This window comes from Lissotriton helveticus, chromosome 2_1 (genome assembly GCF_964261635.1).
Source record: "Lissotriton helveticus chromosome 2_1, aLisHel1.1, whole genome shotgun sequence".
Classification (NCBI taxonomy): domain Eukaryota; kingdom Metazoa; phylum Chordata; class Amphibia; order Caudata; family Salamandridae; genus Lissotriton; species Lissotriton helveticus.
Window position 1 is genome coordinate 965,091,759 of NC_136059.1, and position 16,792 is coordinate 965,108,550.

A 16,792-nucleotide genomic window follows, 5' to 3' on the forward strand; every position below is an offset into this window, starting at 1 on the left:
CGCGTTGAGAAGAACCCCAGGCCCCTATTCCCTGGTTGAGTGTCATACCAGAACGCTCAAAACCAATAAGAACGCAGCATTGTGATTGGTCAGGGGAGCCTGACTGTGCTTCCTGTGCCTCAGTCCGACGAAGAGAGCAAGAGCAGAGATGCTGGATCCGGCGCGACAATGTAAGTGTTTATTGTATTATTATTTATTTTCAAACATTGAGCACCCTTTACCTCCCTCACTCCCTCTTGCCCCCTATACCCGCGGGCTGGCACCCGCCCCTTGACCCGTGAACCATGGCGGCCGCCACTGCCCATAGGTGGGTGGATTAAGTGACTGCACTTGTCCGCACTGGGATGTTTCAGTTGTTCTTGGGACTTCATTTCTCCTGTCCAGAGAGCTTCACTCAGCAGCAGACTGACAGTACTCCATCTTTTTGTGACACACTACCAGTGCGCATCCTAAGGGCATGTTTGCCTCTGTCCCTGCATCCGTAATACGATGCCATCACAGAGGCAAAGTGATTCTTGTTTTCGATTATTTCTAAATTGGTGTACGTGGTACATTTGTTTTCATAAATATCTTTCACGTTCAGTTTCAAAATAAGATTACACTTTTTCATTGTTGCCCTCGGCTTGTCTCTTTACTGTAGCACTGTTGTTCCGCATTTTTTTAGCTGCTCCACAAATACCTCGTTGTCTTTTTGTATGTATTTCTACGACTAGATCATTGTATGCAGAACCGGTAACATTTCCCCACCAACAATAAGTTATTTAAATTGTGTTTCTTGTTTTCTGATTGATGTGCAACGGATAGATCATCTTAAGTATGAATCTTTCATTAATTTGAACAGTTTGGTCACGGTCAAGTGTTGTACTTCAGTGTTTACATCATTTAAGGCCACCAGCAAAAATAACATCAGAACGATGCTATCACAATATGGTATTGTTAAAACTTTCAATCACCTTGTTTGCTAGAGATTTGTGGGCACAAACCCTAAGATTGTTGCTGTACGGCTGGACACCATTCAGAACTGTCTTTATAATGTTCCTTGAGATACCGCATCAAACTGTTTTCTCCAGTGTGTTCCATAGAATTGAGAATATCGGTAGCATTTCTTTAAGGTCAATGTAAATCTAAGTCGAAATCAGAAAATTAGTCCCTCTGTTTCTGATGTCATATTATTGTTATAATAAAACTGGCATTACTGCATGTTTTATGCAACCCTTTCCACTCCCTCACCGTTTTCTTATTTTCTTACATATATGATAACCTTACTTTGTGAACAGTATCCCTTATCTATATCTTAGTCTTTATGTACACACTTGCTTGAATATATTTTAAGTAAAAGTAATAATTCATGTATATTACTTGAAGTGACCGATAAAGGTGTGACCAAATGGGCTAACAGGATTATAAAGGCAGGCAGGTCCTGGTATTGTGGCACAGAAATGCTCTATTATCTGTGCCACCATACCATTTTGTCAACATTTCATCAGGTGATCCATAGATTTTAGAACAGTGCACCACACCAAGTTATGTGTAATCTATAGCAGTCTTCGGGGCTAACAGCATTTGTTGGACCTATGAAGCACGTGGCTCGTGCTGGATCACAGGCCATACCTAATCTATACTGACAGTCTACTTGGCGGGGGAATGTCAGTATTATTAATCACCACTTTCACTAGAGCAAAACAATACATAATGTCCCAGTTCTTCAAATTTGTTCTTAAGTTTGAGAAAGGTGGATCTGCAGCTAATAAAGTGTGATGGTAGAACTCAGATAGGGTACGACTAGAATTTGAAATTCCTCATAATGGGTTTTATAAGGATCTGCAGGCGCAGGCGTGTCTGTAATTGCACTTCCCAATAGGTATTGGACAGCAGTCGAATTTCGACATTGAGGTTTTATGTACAAAATCTCTGAGATCTCGCTACTGCACTCTGAAGGGAAAATCATCAATGCATCTGTCACAAGGTTTAAATGAGCAAGGGTTTTAATCAATACACAGTTCAACTGAGTACTCTGCCGTCCTCTTCTAGAGTTTGTCCTCTTGTTATAGAATTTATACATTCAAAACTTCAGCCTTTTGCTGCACGTCGCAAACCAAATCATCCCATTATTTGTCTTTTGACAAATGTTAATGTTCTTGACAACTTCCCAAAGAAAGTGTGATAACCGCATCTCTACATGGCGATGTATACTGATATTTTTCATTCCGTCCTGGTGTTCTCGCACGACACATCTTGGATGATGTCCCATTTTTCTCAGAGGCTGCTGGTGCTCTTGAACTCAGTCCCAAACAAATGTTTACATGTACAAAACATGATGGTTCCAGCAGGAATGTTTTCTTTTAGTCGGCTTAAGCAATGTGTTCATTGTTTTGTCCACCCATGAACATCAATGTACATGGTGATATGTGTTTTATCAAAAACAGCCCAGCACACTTCCATGTATTAAATTCATGTATACATCATTATTGGTCCATATGCACAGTAAGATCGATTTACAACAAACAGTTGTTTTCCCAAGAAAAAAGTCGATAAGATCTTGCGTTATTGAAGTTCATTCTTTATTCATGTTCTTTTAACAGCTTAACCGCGGCGGCAATTCCGCCGCGGTGCGGCAGTTTAGCAGAGTGTGTGGGGCCACGTCGCCCAACGGACGTTCGCAGCACTACAGAGGTAGTGCTTGCGATGGCTGTTGGCCTATGAACGCACGCAAGGGCTCAAATCTGAAACCGCCAACGCGTTTCGTCTTCATGCAGACCTCTTCAGGGCTACAAAAGTACATAAACAGACACTATTTACAACATTGAACACAAACATTTAAAATGTGAGAACCAGATAAATTTTAAAACAAATGCTAAGATCACTTCTTCACTAGTCATTATAATAGGAAAACACTTTTGCATAGAGTGTCCGATTGAGGACGGAACGCGTTGGCGTTTTCACATTTTAAAAGAACATGAATAAAGAATGAAACGTTGAAAAATAAATTCTGCCATCTTTATCGGAGTTTAATTGGCCAGGACTAGCAGACTGCATGATTCATTTTGGGAAATAAATGTACCAGTTAATAGATTAAGATCCAAAGCTGCTTGATGCAAATATAAAATGAATACCTGGAAAAGTGGAAGCTAGAACCAGCACTGTGCGCAATGGGGGAGGTGTCCCCCTTCCAATCCTACAGAGAGAAGCGCTGAAGAAAGATTTGAAATCCTACGATTTACATAATGGCATACGCAGAGTCTGAGCTATAATGAAATAAAACTGGCCTGCTCAAAGTCTGTGCAGACCGGCTATATTTTTTTAATGTATAATATGTGCTTTCTTTCTTGATTGATCCCCCGCAGGCCCGGTACCTTGCTTGCGGCTCGTTACAGCCGTGAAACGGTTAAAACAGAGTTCCTTAAAAGGAGGCCTCTGCTTCCAGCCCACATGCGCGTGCTCTCTTAGATGTGGAAGGCAGCAGCAGGAAGCACACTACTCGTCTCTTTTACCCCCTTGTGCACAATGCCGATACTGGTACTGGCTACAAAGGGTAGAAAGCAAGGGACAAATGGAAATGGCCAATCACTGCAAAGCTTCAAAATAGCCAGTAGAGTGATTGGTCATTGTCTGTCAACCTCCCACCCTTGTGCTGCTTCATGAATGCTGAGACCAGAGACACCTGCTTGCATCTCCTCCCCCTGCTCTGAGCTAACGCAAACACTTCTCACCTGCTGTTTATGTTCCTCAATTGTATGAGAGCAGCCCAGGACTGGCTGGAGAAAGCGAACCTGGTGCTCCTTAGGAGACCGGGGGCTTGAGGTTATGGGCATTCTTAACCCTCTTAGCAGAACACATTGTGGTGGCTTCTGCTTATGTGCGGCTGGTCAGATACAACTTCTGTTGACCTCCTGTGGTGAGAATTATTGTTCACAGCGTTCAGAGAAGTCTTGGAGACAAAGATGCAAAAGTGGAAATGGGGCGTGGACTGTCCCTATTGTTCAATGTGGGCAATAGTCACATTCCATTTTGCAAATGACATAATCAGCTTCTTTTCCTCATTCCATTTTTCCCATTTCTTATTCCTTACCCTCAGTCCTTCCTTTCCTTTCTCCCTCAGGAATCTTTAAATGAATTACCTGTTAGTTACTTTATTTTAATTTTTGTCTATCACACTGATCAAATACAACAAAAAATTGAAACCGATTACAGTAGCAATTCTTTGAATGTGAACTTTTTTTTACCAAGGACAGAATATGAAAAGTACGTAGAGTTGTTGGTATGTGCTCTTCCTGTAATGCATCTTTTGGCTAAATTCTTACTGCACATAACCTCCCGCTTGGTATCCAATTGACGTATTAGTAGCCTAATGCCTTGATGAAACCACTCATGATTGCAAAAACATAAATGTTGTTGCTATTGATGTGAATTTTGGCAAAGTGTGTGCTCTTGCAAAATCGAAAATTGACTGGAAAGATAATCAATGTTCTTTGGTTCCAGGTGGTCTTGTCTATGGGCCTCAGTGTACATCCCTTGGAAGAAGCAACGGTAACAATCTTGTTGTCACCAGCAGCCCTATGATGGTGCAGCGACTTGGACCTATCTCCCCCAATGCCAACCAGGCCTCAACAGGGAGCAACCAAATCAGTCCTGGCGTGCAGAAACCAGTACACGCGTCACATCTAAACGTACCTTCATCTGATACCAGGTCTGCCTTTTCATCTGTAATATCAATATAATGCGTGTTATTGATATTCTGACTTCAAACCACATGAACAATAATTGTCTGTTTGGTTTTGGGAAGGGTGATCTAGTTATACTATTTGTTTTTTAATCTGTTCTGACTCAGGTATTCCCATATCGACCAATAACTTTCTCCTCTTCTAGGCCCTACTGTAGATTGTGAAGTGGGATGTTATGAAGAGATTTAAAGTACTCCAGCCACATTTGGTAATACTAAAATGATCACGCTTCTTTGATCCTGATAGTCCTGTTACAGGGTCAGTGGCCATCAATGGGATGAAGGCTTAGACTGCGCTGTCCCCTCAGGGGTGGAGTATCGCGCCCAAGACTAGGGAAGCCAAGATTAGTTAAGGCTCAGCAGACACACAAGAGTGCACTAAGGCCCTTTACCATACAAGCATTTTACCTAATGGTGACCCAGCTCACAAAAATTGCACCGTATGGTGCTACAGAATTCAGCAAGCTTTACATATATTACATTAGGGACTCTATTTATATACATATTCAATGTTTTTGCTTTTCACTTTTTTGTGTCAGAATTTCTACCCACACTCACCATTGATAAAATTCACTCAATTCTGCTCTCAAAGAATTCTGTAGTATTGATAGACATTGTTTTTCTATTTCGGAAACTATCAGCCGCAAGTTAAATTCTTCAGCCTAAAATGAGATCTGTGCTCACATGAGGGGACAGAAATCATGTGAAAATGTTTACGGAGCGCAAAAAGGATCTCTTTGCAGAAGGATCCTTTAAGGTCAACAAAGAAATTATAAGCTGTGAATGATAAGAAACCTTTTGGCATTTTGATTGCAACAGAGAGAGTCACCAGGATGTTCATGTTACTCAGTGTGATAGTTGTGGACTGGATTTATAAGATGAAAAGATTTTACCTGATACCAGATTGTGCCAGCCACCATAAAGGCAGCCAGAATCTAATGGTAGTTTGCTGACTATGTGAATCAGGGTGCCAGATGTGGAAGAGTCAAATGTAAAGCTTTGTCTTAAAGCATAGGCACAGTGCAAAAGCTGAGTGTTCAAGCCACTCTGAAATTAGAGGAAGTCTTCCTTAAGACTTAGGTGGACAGGGAAATTGGTCCCTGGCCACGAACCCTGTACATGAGACATTCTGTTACTAAATTGTGTCTGGTTGGTCATGTGGCAATTAGATTTTCCGTCACCGCCCCATGCTTCTGGATGTCTGTTACAACAAACGTTCCTGTAGGGGTATCCAGATAGTATATACCCATGCAGTCCCCTGTGAACCAGCACATTGCCTTAACAATTAATCTATCGTTCATTGGTAGCCAGTATAGTGTTTTAAGGGCTGGTGTGGTGTTGCCATGTAAATGTTGAATATGGTGGAACTCATTTTTGTGGATTGTATTACTCTTGGGAGTAGGGGGAGTTCACTGCTAAGCAGCTCTCCAAGAGTGTGCGTCTTCAACAGCAGGATCTCGTTTTTGTAATCACTGAAGTGAGAGCCAATTGAGCTTCACAGACTCTCTGCTAGGTGTCTTTCAGTCAGTTTGCCATTTTTAAATGACACATCAAACCTCCTCTAATTTGAGGTAGATATTGGGTGTTGTTCACATACATCAGGTGACTGATGCAAGGGCTGACCGCATTCCATACCAGGTGGAAGATGGACTCTACTTCTCCGCAAGCCCTTCGTGCCCCCTCCAGGTCTGGCAGTAGCCATGTTTTGTCTATGTTGGAGGTGCTTTTCCCCGGCCACCCAATAGACAAGCAAAACACATCATGCACAAGGAGAAGCATGAAGGAGTGAAGGCAGCCATTGCTCTGCTTCCAAGACAGTGATGCAACCAGTTAAGATGTAATGTTTTCCCAGAGCAAAGAAAATGGAATGGTTCCTCTTGTGACAATAAACGAGGAGTCTCAAGCTCTCTTTCTCAGATTCCTACAAAGCTACATTGACTGCAAAATAAATAATTAATGCATAAGTAAGAGTCACCCTGATGACTCCTACACATCAAAACCTTTGCAGTGCAAAATGCTGCTTCCCAATACCAGTGACTAGAGCCTTAAATCAGTGCTACGGTCATGAACACTGTTCTGTCAGTGCTGTGTCGGAGTGTGAATCAGGTTCCTCACTTTTCTTCTTCTACATCCGATGATTCTATGACTCCTGTGGAGAAAGCAAATACCTACATCAGTATGACATGAAGGATGATTTAGATGACCTCAGAATAACTTGAGGTTGCCACAGCTATTTTAGGGTCCTCTGGAGCAGCGGCTCCTACTTTTTTGACTTGTGTGGACCACAGTAAATCACTGCTGGAAGTGAGAGACCAGTATCTGTTCAATATCTATGATTTGGATCTCAAAAGACTATACAGAAATACAGAAACAAGTATACTTCAGACAAATACACAAAATTAATAAATATATTTTTTAATTCACAAACAAAAAATATACAAAAATTCAATATTACATTTTAATGTTAACATTGGAGCTTTTCAAAATGTGGTTTTATTTCTAAAAGATGAGGCAATATGCTAAATGCGAGCACATCACTAGGCCCACATGCATCAAGCATTTTTGTAGTCGCAAACGGTGCGATTCCTTAAAATCGGCCGTTTGCGAATGCAAAAGTGCTTGTTGGGATGCATCATGCCATTTTAGAAGTCGCATCTTTTTTACGATTTCTAAAATTGCGTTAGCATTTAAGAAATCGCAATTGTGCGATTTCTTAAATGCTATGCATCATTACAGAAAAATATGCGTTTTTTAAAATTGGAAGTGCAAATTACCACGAAGTTCAACTTCGTGGTAAATTGCGAAATTGATTAAAAATGCACAAAAATGCATTTTTTAAACTGTAAAGTTACACACACACATGTCCTTAGGACATGTGTGTATGTAACTTATGCTGAAAAGTACATTTCATGGGTGCAGGGGGGGGTCATTTTGACCCCCCTCTCCACCCTTGAAATGCATTGATGAATTGCAATTGCACATTGCGAATTCGCAATTCCCATTCATTCCTATTGGCATTTTGGCCCATAGGAATGAATGGGAATTGTGAATTCGCAATTTAAAATTCGCATTTTTTATGCATTTCGGTAAAAATAGCGATTTTTACCGATTTGCAAAAAAAATAAGAAAAAATTCATGCATAGGCTTTTGCGAATTCTAAATTGCGAATCGTTATTTTTCGCAATTTAGAACTCGCAAAAGCCGATATTGATGCATGTGGGCCTCTGTCTTTGCTCCTTTAGTATGCTGACCTTTGGTTGACACATACCAGTACTTCCATTGAGGCCACCGATTGTTCATACTAGATTCTGTTTGCTCTACTTGCTCTGTTTCTATGAATCCAGCTAAATATACCAACTTAATTTTTAGCTTTCAATCTCAAATTCTTTCTAATTTATAGTACATTTTAAAATGTTCCATTTTCCATTATTCCATCTATTTCAGGACTAATGACTTGATGCCTGAGTCAGAATACATGATTATTGATATGAAATGTCCAGAGAATGAGAGTGCATTTCTGGAGGAGAGCGGGTGGATGTGAGCTCTAAAAAGATCTATAATATGCACTTCACAACTAATGCAAGTGCCTAATAGGTGCATCCAAGTCTAACTGCCAATGGAACCAATGGAGAGAAGGGCCCTGCACCATCTTTCATAGGACTTCTGCATCTTTCACTTTCAAGTAGCCTTTTTGCTAAGTATTAGAGATTCCCTGCACCTCTGTGTCTACGTGTTTCACTAGAGGACACTTCACAACTGATTTCACTGCAGTGGGGGCTGATTTCGTTGATGGAGACCTGGTCCCCATCAACGAAATCAGCCCGCAGCTCAGCAGCATTCCAAAACGCCCGGTAGCCAGTCCGGCCCTGACTGGGGGCTGATTTCGTTGATGGGGACCTGCTTGTGCTGAACTAAATTTGTTTGGCTTTGTTTATTTCAAAGCACACGCAGGTCTCCATCAACGAAATCAGCTGCCACCGCAGTGAAATCAGCCCCCAGCTCGGCAGCATTCCAAAACGCCCGGTAGTCAGTCCGGCCCTAAACGTCACAACTGCTTAAATAAAATATGTTTACATTTTTTCTACTTGCCGAAGAAAGTCTCACACCTCCAATAACAAAAAAAAAATACTCCTTCATCCATAGGACTTGAAATAAAGAATAAATCATACACAGAAACATCAGATCCACACAATAAAAAATAAAACAACACACAAAAGAAAAACCATTTGAGAATGGTGTCGCAAAATAGCGAAAACTGTTGAAAATAAGCATATCTTAAATCATTTACAAAAAATGTGCTAGCCTTTTTAATTTGAACAAAAAAGATATGTGTTGTTGATAATGGTCCTGTATGAGACTCATATATAACATGTAATTGTAGTTGGGTGGCTTTTGATAAGTGGTGTGTTCTCCACTAAGGGGCTCTGGGCGACAACATACACAATGAAAGCAAAGCTCAGAGCCTTACTCAGAGATACCCGTCCACAGTTCCATATAGTCTTGTACTAGAAACTCATCTAAGTATCTTTAGAGCACCCCCAATGGGTTTGTGCAGGAGGGCGATAATCAAGCACTAGTGGAAGTGATCACAGAGAGGCTTCTTAGTTTTCAATATTAGAAGGTGTAATTTTAATAAGCCTGTTAAAGAGCACACGTTTTATTCAGGGGCGTAGCTTGGTCACTAAGACTGGGGGGGTGGAGGGGGCGGGAGGTTCCGATTTTTCAACAATCATTCTGGCTGGAATGTTAAAGTACATTATAGACAAGCAGGGTGCATGAGAGGGGCTTTAGGGACAGTGGAAAGCGGTAAGAATACTGATGGGTGAGGGTAGTAGGTGGGACAAAACACAATATTTGGTAAATTAACCAACACTTTTGAAAACTTTCAAAACAGAAAGAGGGAGAAAGTGTGTCTGTATAAATGTATACATGTAAAAATTGAATGTTTTTTTGTCTGTATGTATGTAAACGTTCCTTCTGAAATCCCCCAGACTCCTCACCATACCCAACTGAAAGCACCTGTACCCAACTATTTACCAGAGAATACATTTATTGGGGGAGGGGGTGTAACACCTCAAACACCCCCCTTAAGCTACATCCCTGTTTGTATTAAGGTGTTTGCATTGCAATGCTTAGGGTTTAATTTAGAGTTTGGTAGCCACTGAAAACCCTCCAATTATTGAAAAAAATGCTGATGGCAGGATAATCCATTAGATCACTTTCATCTAACATACAGATAACCAGAGGAGGGGATTCAGCCTGTAGTTGCTGCTCCCGATTTCCTCCAGATATTGAAGGGCTTTCACTAACCCTAAAAATCTGCTCTACAGAAAGTAACAACATAGCAGAAATGTCAGGCCACTCTGACAAGCATAATTGTGAAGTAGCAGAAACGTGTTCCAACATAGTGCAAAGGACTCTTGTGAAGACAGAGTGTCCGTGACTTTGGCGATGAAGTGTGTGCCTCCAGGTACTCCTCATACCTCCCGACAGCCGCATGCAGCATTAAGTGTGATCAGATATGTGTCACTCTCAGCCAGGCAGCTCCAGCTTCTGTCACATCCTGGGCCCTGCCTGCAAGACAAATGCGTCACGGAGCCTGCAGGAGATTGATTCATTGGGCATGTGCTTCCACAAGACCAGGCAGAGCGCAGTTCGGTCTGTGATCGCTGACACGTTGCTGAGATGTGTGACAAAAAGAAATGTTTTTTTCAATTGTTGACACGACATTGCCTTCTCAAAATTCATTCGTGTGTATGATAAATATGTGTGTGCTAAAAGAATGTGTCCTGTTCATTTTAAAAGTCTTTTTGGTTTGTATATTGGAGTTGCATTCCTCAATATAATCGGAGCTCCTGTTTTTTTTTCTTTTTGACGTTTCCGCCTGTATTCATTCATATTTATCTTTTTTTGCATATTACTGCTTTTAATTCAGATTAATTTTCTGGGTATTCGTTTCATTTTTTATTTCTTGAAATCTTGCTCGTTGATAACTTGTTTTCATGATCCTTGCTCACTTATTTCACTCTATTACAGCTTTTAAAAATGGTATTTTCGTGCGATTTCACAGAATTAAATTGTTTTATTATTCGTGTCATCCAATGACACTTGATTTCTCAGTTGGGTAGTCCGCCCTCCAGGTAGAATGTTTGAAAGTATGATCATGATGGAGATGGTCTTGCCCTTGGCACATATGGGCTGCTCCTTAAAATATGTGGTAGGCTCACTAGCGAGCATCATTCTTGACCTCATGAGCATTGTTCTAATAATCGTTGGCGGCCATGGGGGGTAAATAGAGAGCGCAACCACCTACGATAAGAAAAAATATTCCATGTTGGGATATTATTAACTGGCCACGCCTCAGGTTTTCTCGGATGTTAGACGTAGTCAAAGCCTTATTTCTGGCCTTGTGGCCTGTGTTCATATAAACAAGCAGTGGCTAAGCCAAAAGGTCTGGCACTCACTGCCGATCTGTTGGCTTTACCAATGCCCATTTTGTTTGTGAATGGTTTTTATATGAAGAATCGCCAACCACAGGTGTGCTGGGGGAGCTGTTAGTCCCTCGCCTAAGTAAAATAAGCATTGTCTGCAAGTCAAAATATATGTTTTTACTGTAAAAACGTTTATCGATTCAAGTCAATAGCACTGAAAGAGGCTACCTATTGTGCAGATGTGCACAATGTACAAGAGCACTATGCCGTCACTTACTGTCAGGTAAGCCAATGCAGCCGCGGCCCTTGGAGGGAGTTACGGTGGGGCAGGGAGGCGGGGAGGGGGAGGGGCAGGGTGGAGGGACCTAAAAACTGGCATATGGATAATTGCAGGTAAGTACACAATTTAATTTATAAAACGAAATTCGTAGCGCGCACAGCATCACATTTTGCGATGCAGTGCGCGCTACGAAATTCGTTTTAATAATTAAATTGTGTACTTACCTGCAATTATCCATATGCCAGTTTTTAGGTCCCTCCACCCTGCTCCTCCCCCTCCCCGCCTCCCTGCCCCACCGTAACTCCCTCCACGGGCCGCGGCTGGGCCAATGGCTGAAGTGTGTTGATCCTGTGCCCTATGCTAAGTGCTGTGGTGGAAGGAAGCAAAATGTGAATGACACCACAACAGATTGATGGATAAAGAAGGCTGACTGAAAGCCCCTATAAGTATGAAGAGAATATATATATTTTAATTTAAAATAAAAAGGTCTTGGCTTATATCTGACAAAAAAATGGCGAGTTTAGGGAACCTCAGTTGTCAATCTGACCCTGTCTTTGGGATCTTTTTAAAACTTGAAAATGTGACCTAGTTTAGCTGATATTAATATATACGAGCCTCTTTAACAGCATGGCACATCTACGTGCCTCATGGGAGGTTGCAGAAGCTTCCATCAGCCAATAATTTCAGAAACTAAGGGAGGGATTGAGCGTTGCTAAAGAAGGTCTTCAAACTGTAAACTTGGCTAGAATCAGTGCTTAATTTGTGCCAGTGGTTTCTGGTGCTCGGCACCAGAACTTAATTGTCAGCACCAGCATATATGACAGCTGCCACATGGTGGCACTGTTTGGGTAATTAAGCGATGTACAGGACAACAATTATTTATTAATTCATTATATAATAAATGCAACAAATACCAGCCGCCTAAGCCATTCTTATAGCTTTGAGGGCCTCAAAGAGTCTGAATTGTCACACTGGTAGCGAGGAGTGATTGGTAGTTGTGTAGGTACTATCACTGGCAGTGCTGGCAGTGGCAATGGTTGGTGTAAACTGCAGTGGTCTCCTGACGAGGGTCATGGCACTTATTGTTTTACAAACTAAGCACTGGCTAGACTACTTCATTCATAATGTGAAGTTAAGGCATAAGCCCCATATATGGTTTAGGAAGTCAAGCTAATTTACAGCTGCCCTTTAACTCAGTGGCTTCACCTAGTACGTGACCTTGATAGCAATAACGTCGACTTCATATACTTGTAACTTACACACTTTTGCTGTTTTTAGGCACTGCAAACAACAAATATCACCATTAGATATTTGAATGCTATCTTCCTAATCGAGCTCAGAAAGGCTGAGATGGCCTTGCTGCAGTCCCATCGAGATGTTGCAATAATGACTTTAGTTTTCTGACAGTTTGTGGTGAATCTTTGTATCACACACAGCCAGGACAGCCAGCCAGTGCTCTTTCATGTGTCAAGGGTAAAAATAACACCGCACACTGGAGCAGCCCTGGGTATTGTTTGCACTGAAGTGTCAAACAATTCCGCACAATGCATACTTTCCTTACCCATATTTAATTTCTTGAAGGCTTGGATAATTCTGCTGTTCTTTTTGTTGGGCACAAACGTCTTGCATTAGAAAGGTGATACTCATAGTACGGCCCGCGGGCCGCTAGCGGCCCGGCAGGCCTTCATTTGCGGCCCGAGGACCTTGCCCTGCCATTTTTAGATTGCCAGTGAGGCCGTCAGTTAACACAGAAGATGACTACGTATTGACTACGTATGCACCTGCAGCCATCTTCTGTGTTTACTGCCGGCCTCTGCGACCTTACCCATGGCACAGTCGGAAAGCTTCCTAAAAGGCCCTTTAAAAGTCAGCTGTAAGCGTTTTCACAGCTGACTTTTAAAGGGCATTTTAGGAAGCTTCCTGTTTCGTGTTGCCAATGACATCCTCTTCTACGTCCTCTTCTCCCGCAGCCTTTACTCCACCCACAGAGTCAGAAACACAGACACATAGAGACACAGACACAGAGACACAGACATAGAGACACAAACACACAGAGGCACACAGAGACCGACAAACACACAGAGAGACACACACATACAGAGACACACACACAAAGACAGAGAGACACAGACAGAGACACAAAGACAGAGAGACACACAGAGACACACACACAGAGACACACACAGCGTCACACACAGAGACAAACACACACACAGACAGACAGATAGAGACACACAGAGACAGACACACAGAGAGACAGACACAGAGAGACAGGCACACAGAGACACACAGACACACACACACAGACAGATAAGCACACACAGACAGACACACACAAAGAGACAGACGCACACACAGAGATGCACACACAGAGACAGATGCACACACAGAGACAGACACACACACACAGACAGACGCACACAGTGACAGAGACACGCACACAGAGTCAGAGACATGCACACACAGAGACACACAGAGACAGACGCACACAGAGAGACAGACGCACACAGAGACAGAGAGGCACACACAGAGGCAGACACACACAGAGACAGACGCACACACAGAGACAGAGACACACACAGAGACAGACACACACAGAGACAGAGAGAGCCAGATGTGTGTGTATGTTGAGTCTGGTGGCTCAGTGGACTAATGCATCCGCTGCAGGGGATTGTGTTCAACCTCATGGTCACAGTTTTTTTTTTACTCTAGCCCTGCCCCCCCCACTGACCCCCGCCCCCCAGGTGCGGCCCTCGGCCACAAACCACGCTCTAAATTTGGCCCCCGAGAGAAAGTTTGTGAGTACCCATGCTTTAGAAGTTTGCTGACAAATATGTCTTTATGAGGAAGTGGGATAAAGTTGTGTTTATCTTTGAGTAAAAGATAGGCTCTTTGCCAAAAGTGTCATAAGTTGATTTAGGACATTTTATGTCACTTTCTCGATAAAAACATTAGTCACCACCAGTGCAAACAGAGCATCCTCTGGACCTGGCATATTGTTTACATTCAAAGATAACATGCAGCCACTCCCTCTTCAGAATGAAATACGCTATGGGGCCAATTCACAAAGGCATGAAGGAGTACACAAAAGAGTACTCATGTTGAACTCTGTTATGTACTGCTATATCACTTTGAAAAACAGCCCCAGGTCATAAAAATGTGAATAAAAAGGGAATACTTCGGTCATATTGGTGCAGTTAATACAATTTTTTTAAAAGTACAAAAAGAAAGGACTCGGTCCTGTTTGCACTTTTATTAATAGGGTTCTGGCTGTTTCCGGGCCAATTCACAAAGACCTGTAAAAGCGTACTTACTCCTGTAGTACTAAGTATGACATTGTCAAGTAAAGGCTTAGTGCCAACTTCTAAACTCTTTAAGGGCATTTGTTTGGCATTGTGGAACCCTAAGAAAATCTGTGGACTGCGGGTTGCCTTTCAGTCCAACATTGCATGACATTGATTTGCAGCATTGCTCCAAAATAAAAACAAAAGTCGTACCCTGGGGGTTTGAGGCATAGGGAGTTTATGTTGTGATACTAAGAGGATACCACCAGTAACATGATTAACACGTTTAATTACATTAAGTATGTTTCTGCCAAAATCTTTCGCTCAACATGATCTCTAAGTTGGTTTTATGTACTCAAAACCTTCAGACGTTATCTGGTGTCGAGTTGTTTTACTGCCATAGACTAACTAAAACATTCTGTTTCACACTTTAACAGTGCTTTTATGAACACAAGGAAACAAAAACCAAATTTGAATCGCTTGTGCGAATTGAATCCGTTTTTAAAAGCTTTTAGGAAAGAAATGTTTAACTGCAAACTATATCAATGTGAAAAAACCTTGAAACTCTTGAGAAGTATAAGTTGTGAAAAAATGATAAGGACAGCATACAAGTAATTGTGAAAGTTTCCAAGGGACATTAACAACATGCTGTTCTTGTGTTCTTGTTTTAGGTGCCTCATGTCACGTGATTCATTGGCCTCCACAACCCTGAGCATATCTGAAAGCCAATCCACCCTAAGTGTAAAGCAAGAGTGGTCCCATGGTTACAGGATTCTTCCATCTCTGCCATCTCTGCCTTCTCACCCAGGATCCCAAAATGGCAGCGAACTTGGGGATATGCTCACAATACCGCCTGGGACAGCAATGTCCAGCACAAGTGCCTCTACTTCATTACCATCATATTTGTTTGGGATGGAGAATAACAACAACTCACCTTACCTTAGCCCTCATCACTCATCCGCCAGGTCTCATTCAGCCCGCTCCAAGAAAAGAGCACTGTCATTGTCCCCTCTCTCCGATGGTATTGGAATTGATTTCAACACGATCATCCGCACATCTCCAACATCATTGGTTGCCTACATCAATGGATCCCGGGCATCGCCAGCGAACATTTCCCCACAGCCTGAAGTGTACGGGCACTTTTTAGGAATAAGAGGAAGCTGTATTCCTCAGCCTTGTACTATTTCAAATACTCAAAAGAGTCTCTTGTTTGCTAATGGAAATGTTACCAACCCACCTTACAGTGAGAGTGGGAGTTCAGAAAACCAGCGGATGCAACAGCTGGAGCAAAGCAGTCTGCAGTCTGCAATAATGAACAATATGGTGGTCCAGCAAGGGATGTCTGTGGTAGAAAGTCAAACAATGTCCTTGTTAAAAAGTGAACAAGTTGAAGATTTTTCAGGCAGCAGGATCGAGATGCCACCTCCACCCCCACCACCTCCCCTCTCTTCTCCGCCTCCTCCACAAGGACCTCCACCCCCTTATCATGCCCATCAGCACCTTCACCAGCATGGCACAATGAACCACCCCCACCAACTTTCCCTCCCACATCCTGTCCAAGGGCCTCTCCTGGAGGAGGATGGGGAACTAGATGATTTCAATGGTAAGCACTGTTGCCGTTGGATAGACTGCAGTGCATTGTATGATCAACAGGAAGAACTAGTGAGGCACATAGAAAAAGTGCACATTGATCAGAGGAAAGGAGAGGATTTTACATGCTTCTGGGCAAAATGTCCCCGGAGATACAAGTCATTTAATGCTCGTTATAAGCTTCTTATTCACATGAGGGTCCACTCGGGGGAGAAGCCAAACAAGTGCACGGTACGTCCAAGTCTTCAACCTTCTCTTTAGAAATCTTATTTTGTCTTTGTATGATTATTGCCATATTTTTTGATTGGGTGAAACTTTGTTTTTATGCATATCTCCACAACTCTTTCTGAACTGATAATGTGTTGCTGCAAAGCCTATTCTGGTAGTATCTCTCCCGTTGCTTCTTTTGTAAAAAGTTACTTTTTTTCACTGAGTTTCTTGAACTGCACACATCAGTTATGAAGGCCAAATGCTGGCATATTCTTGT

At 42.2% G+C, this 16,792-nt stretch overlaps 1 protein-coding gene across 1 annotated transcript in view; it reads left to right on the plus strand.

The window, feature by feature from the left end:
- GLIS3 (GLIS family zinc finger 3) overlaps positions 1-16,792 on the plus strand; it is a 1,035,169-nt gene that overhangs the window by 356,827 nt on the left and 661,550 nt on the right. Inside the window, exons 3-4 of the mRNA XM_078677400.1 lie at positions 4,480-4,687; positions 15,387-16,536. Coding sequence (XP_078533526.1) covers positions 4,480-4,687; positions 15,387-16,536 — 1,358 coding nt within the window. The remainder of the gene's footprint in view (positions 1-4,479; positions 4,688-15,386; positions 16,537-16,792) is intronic.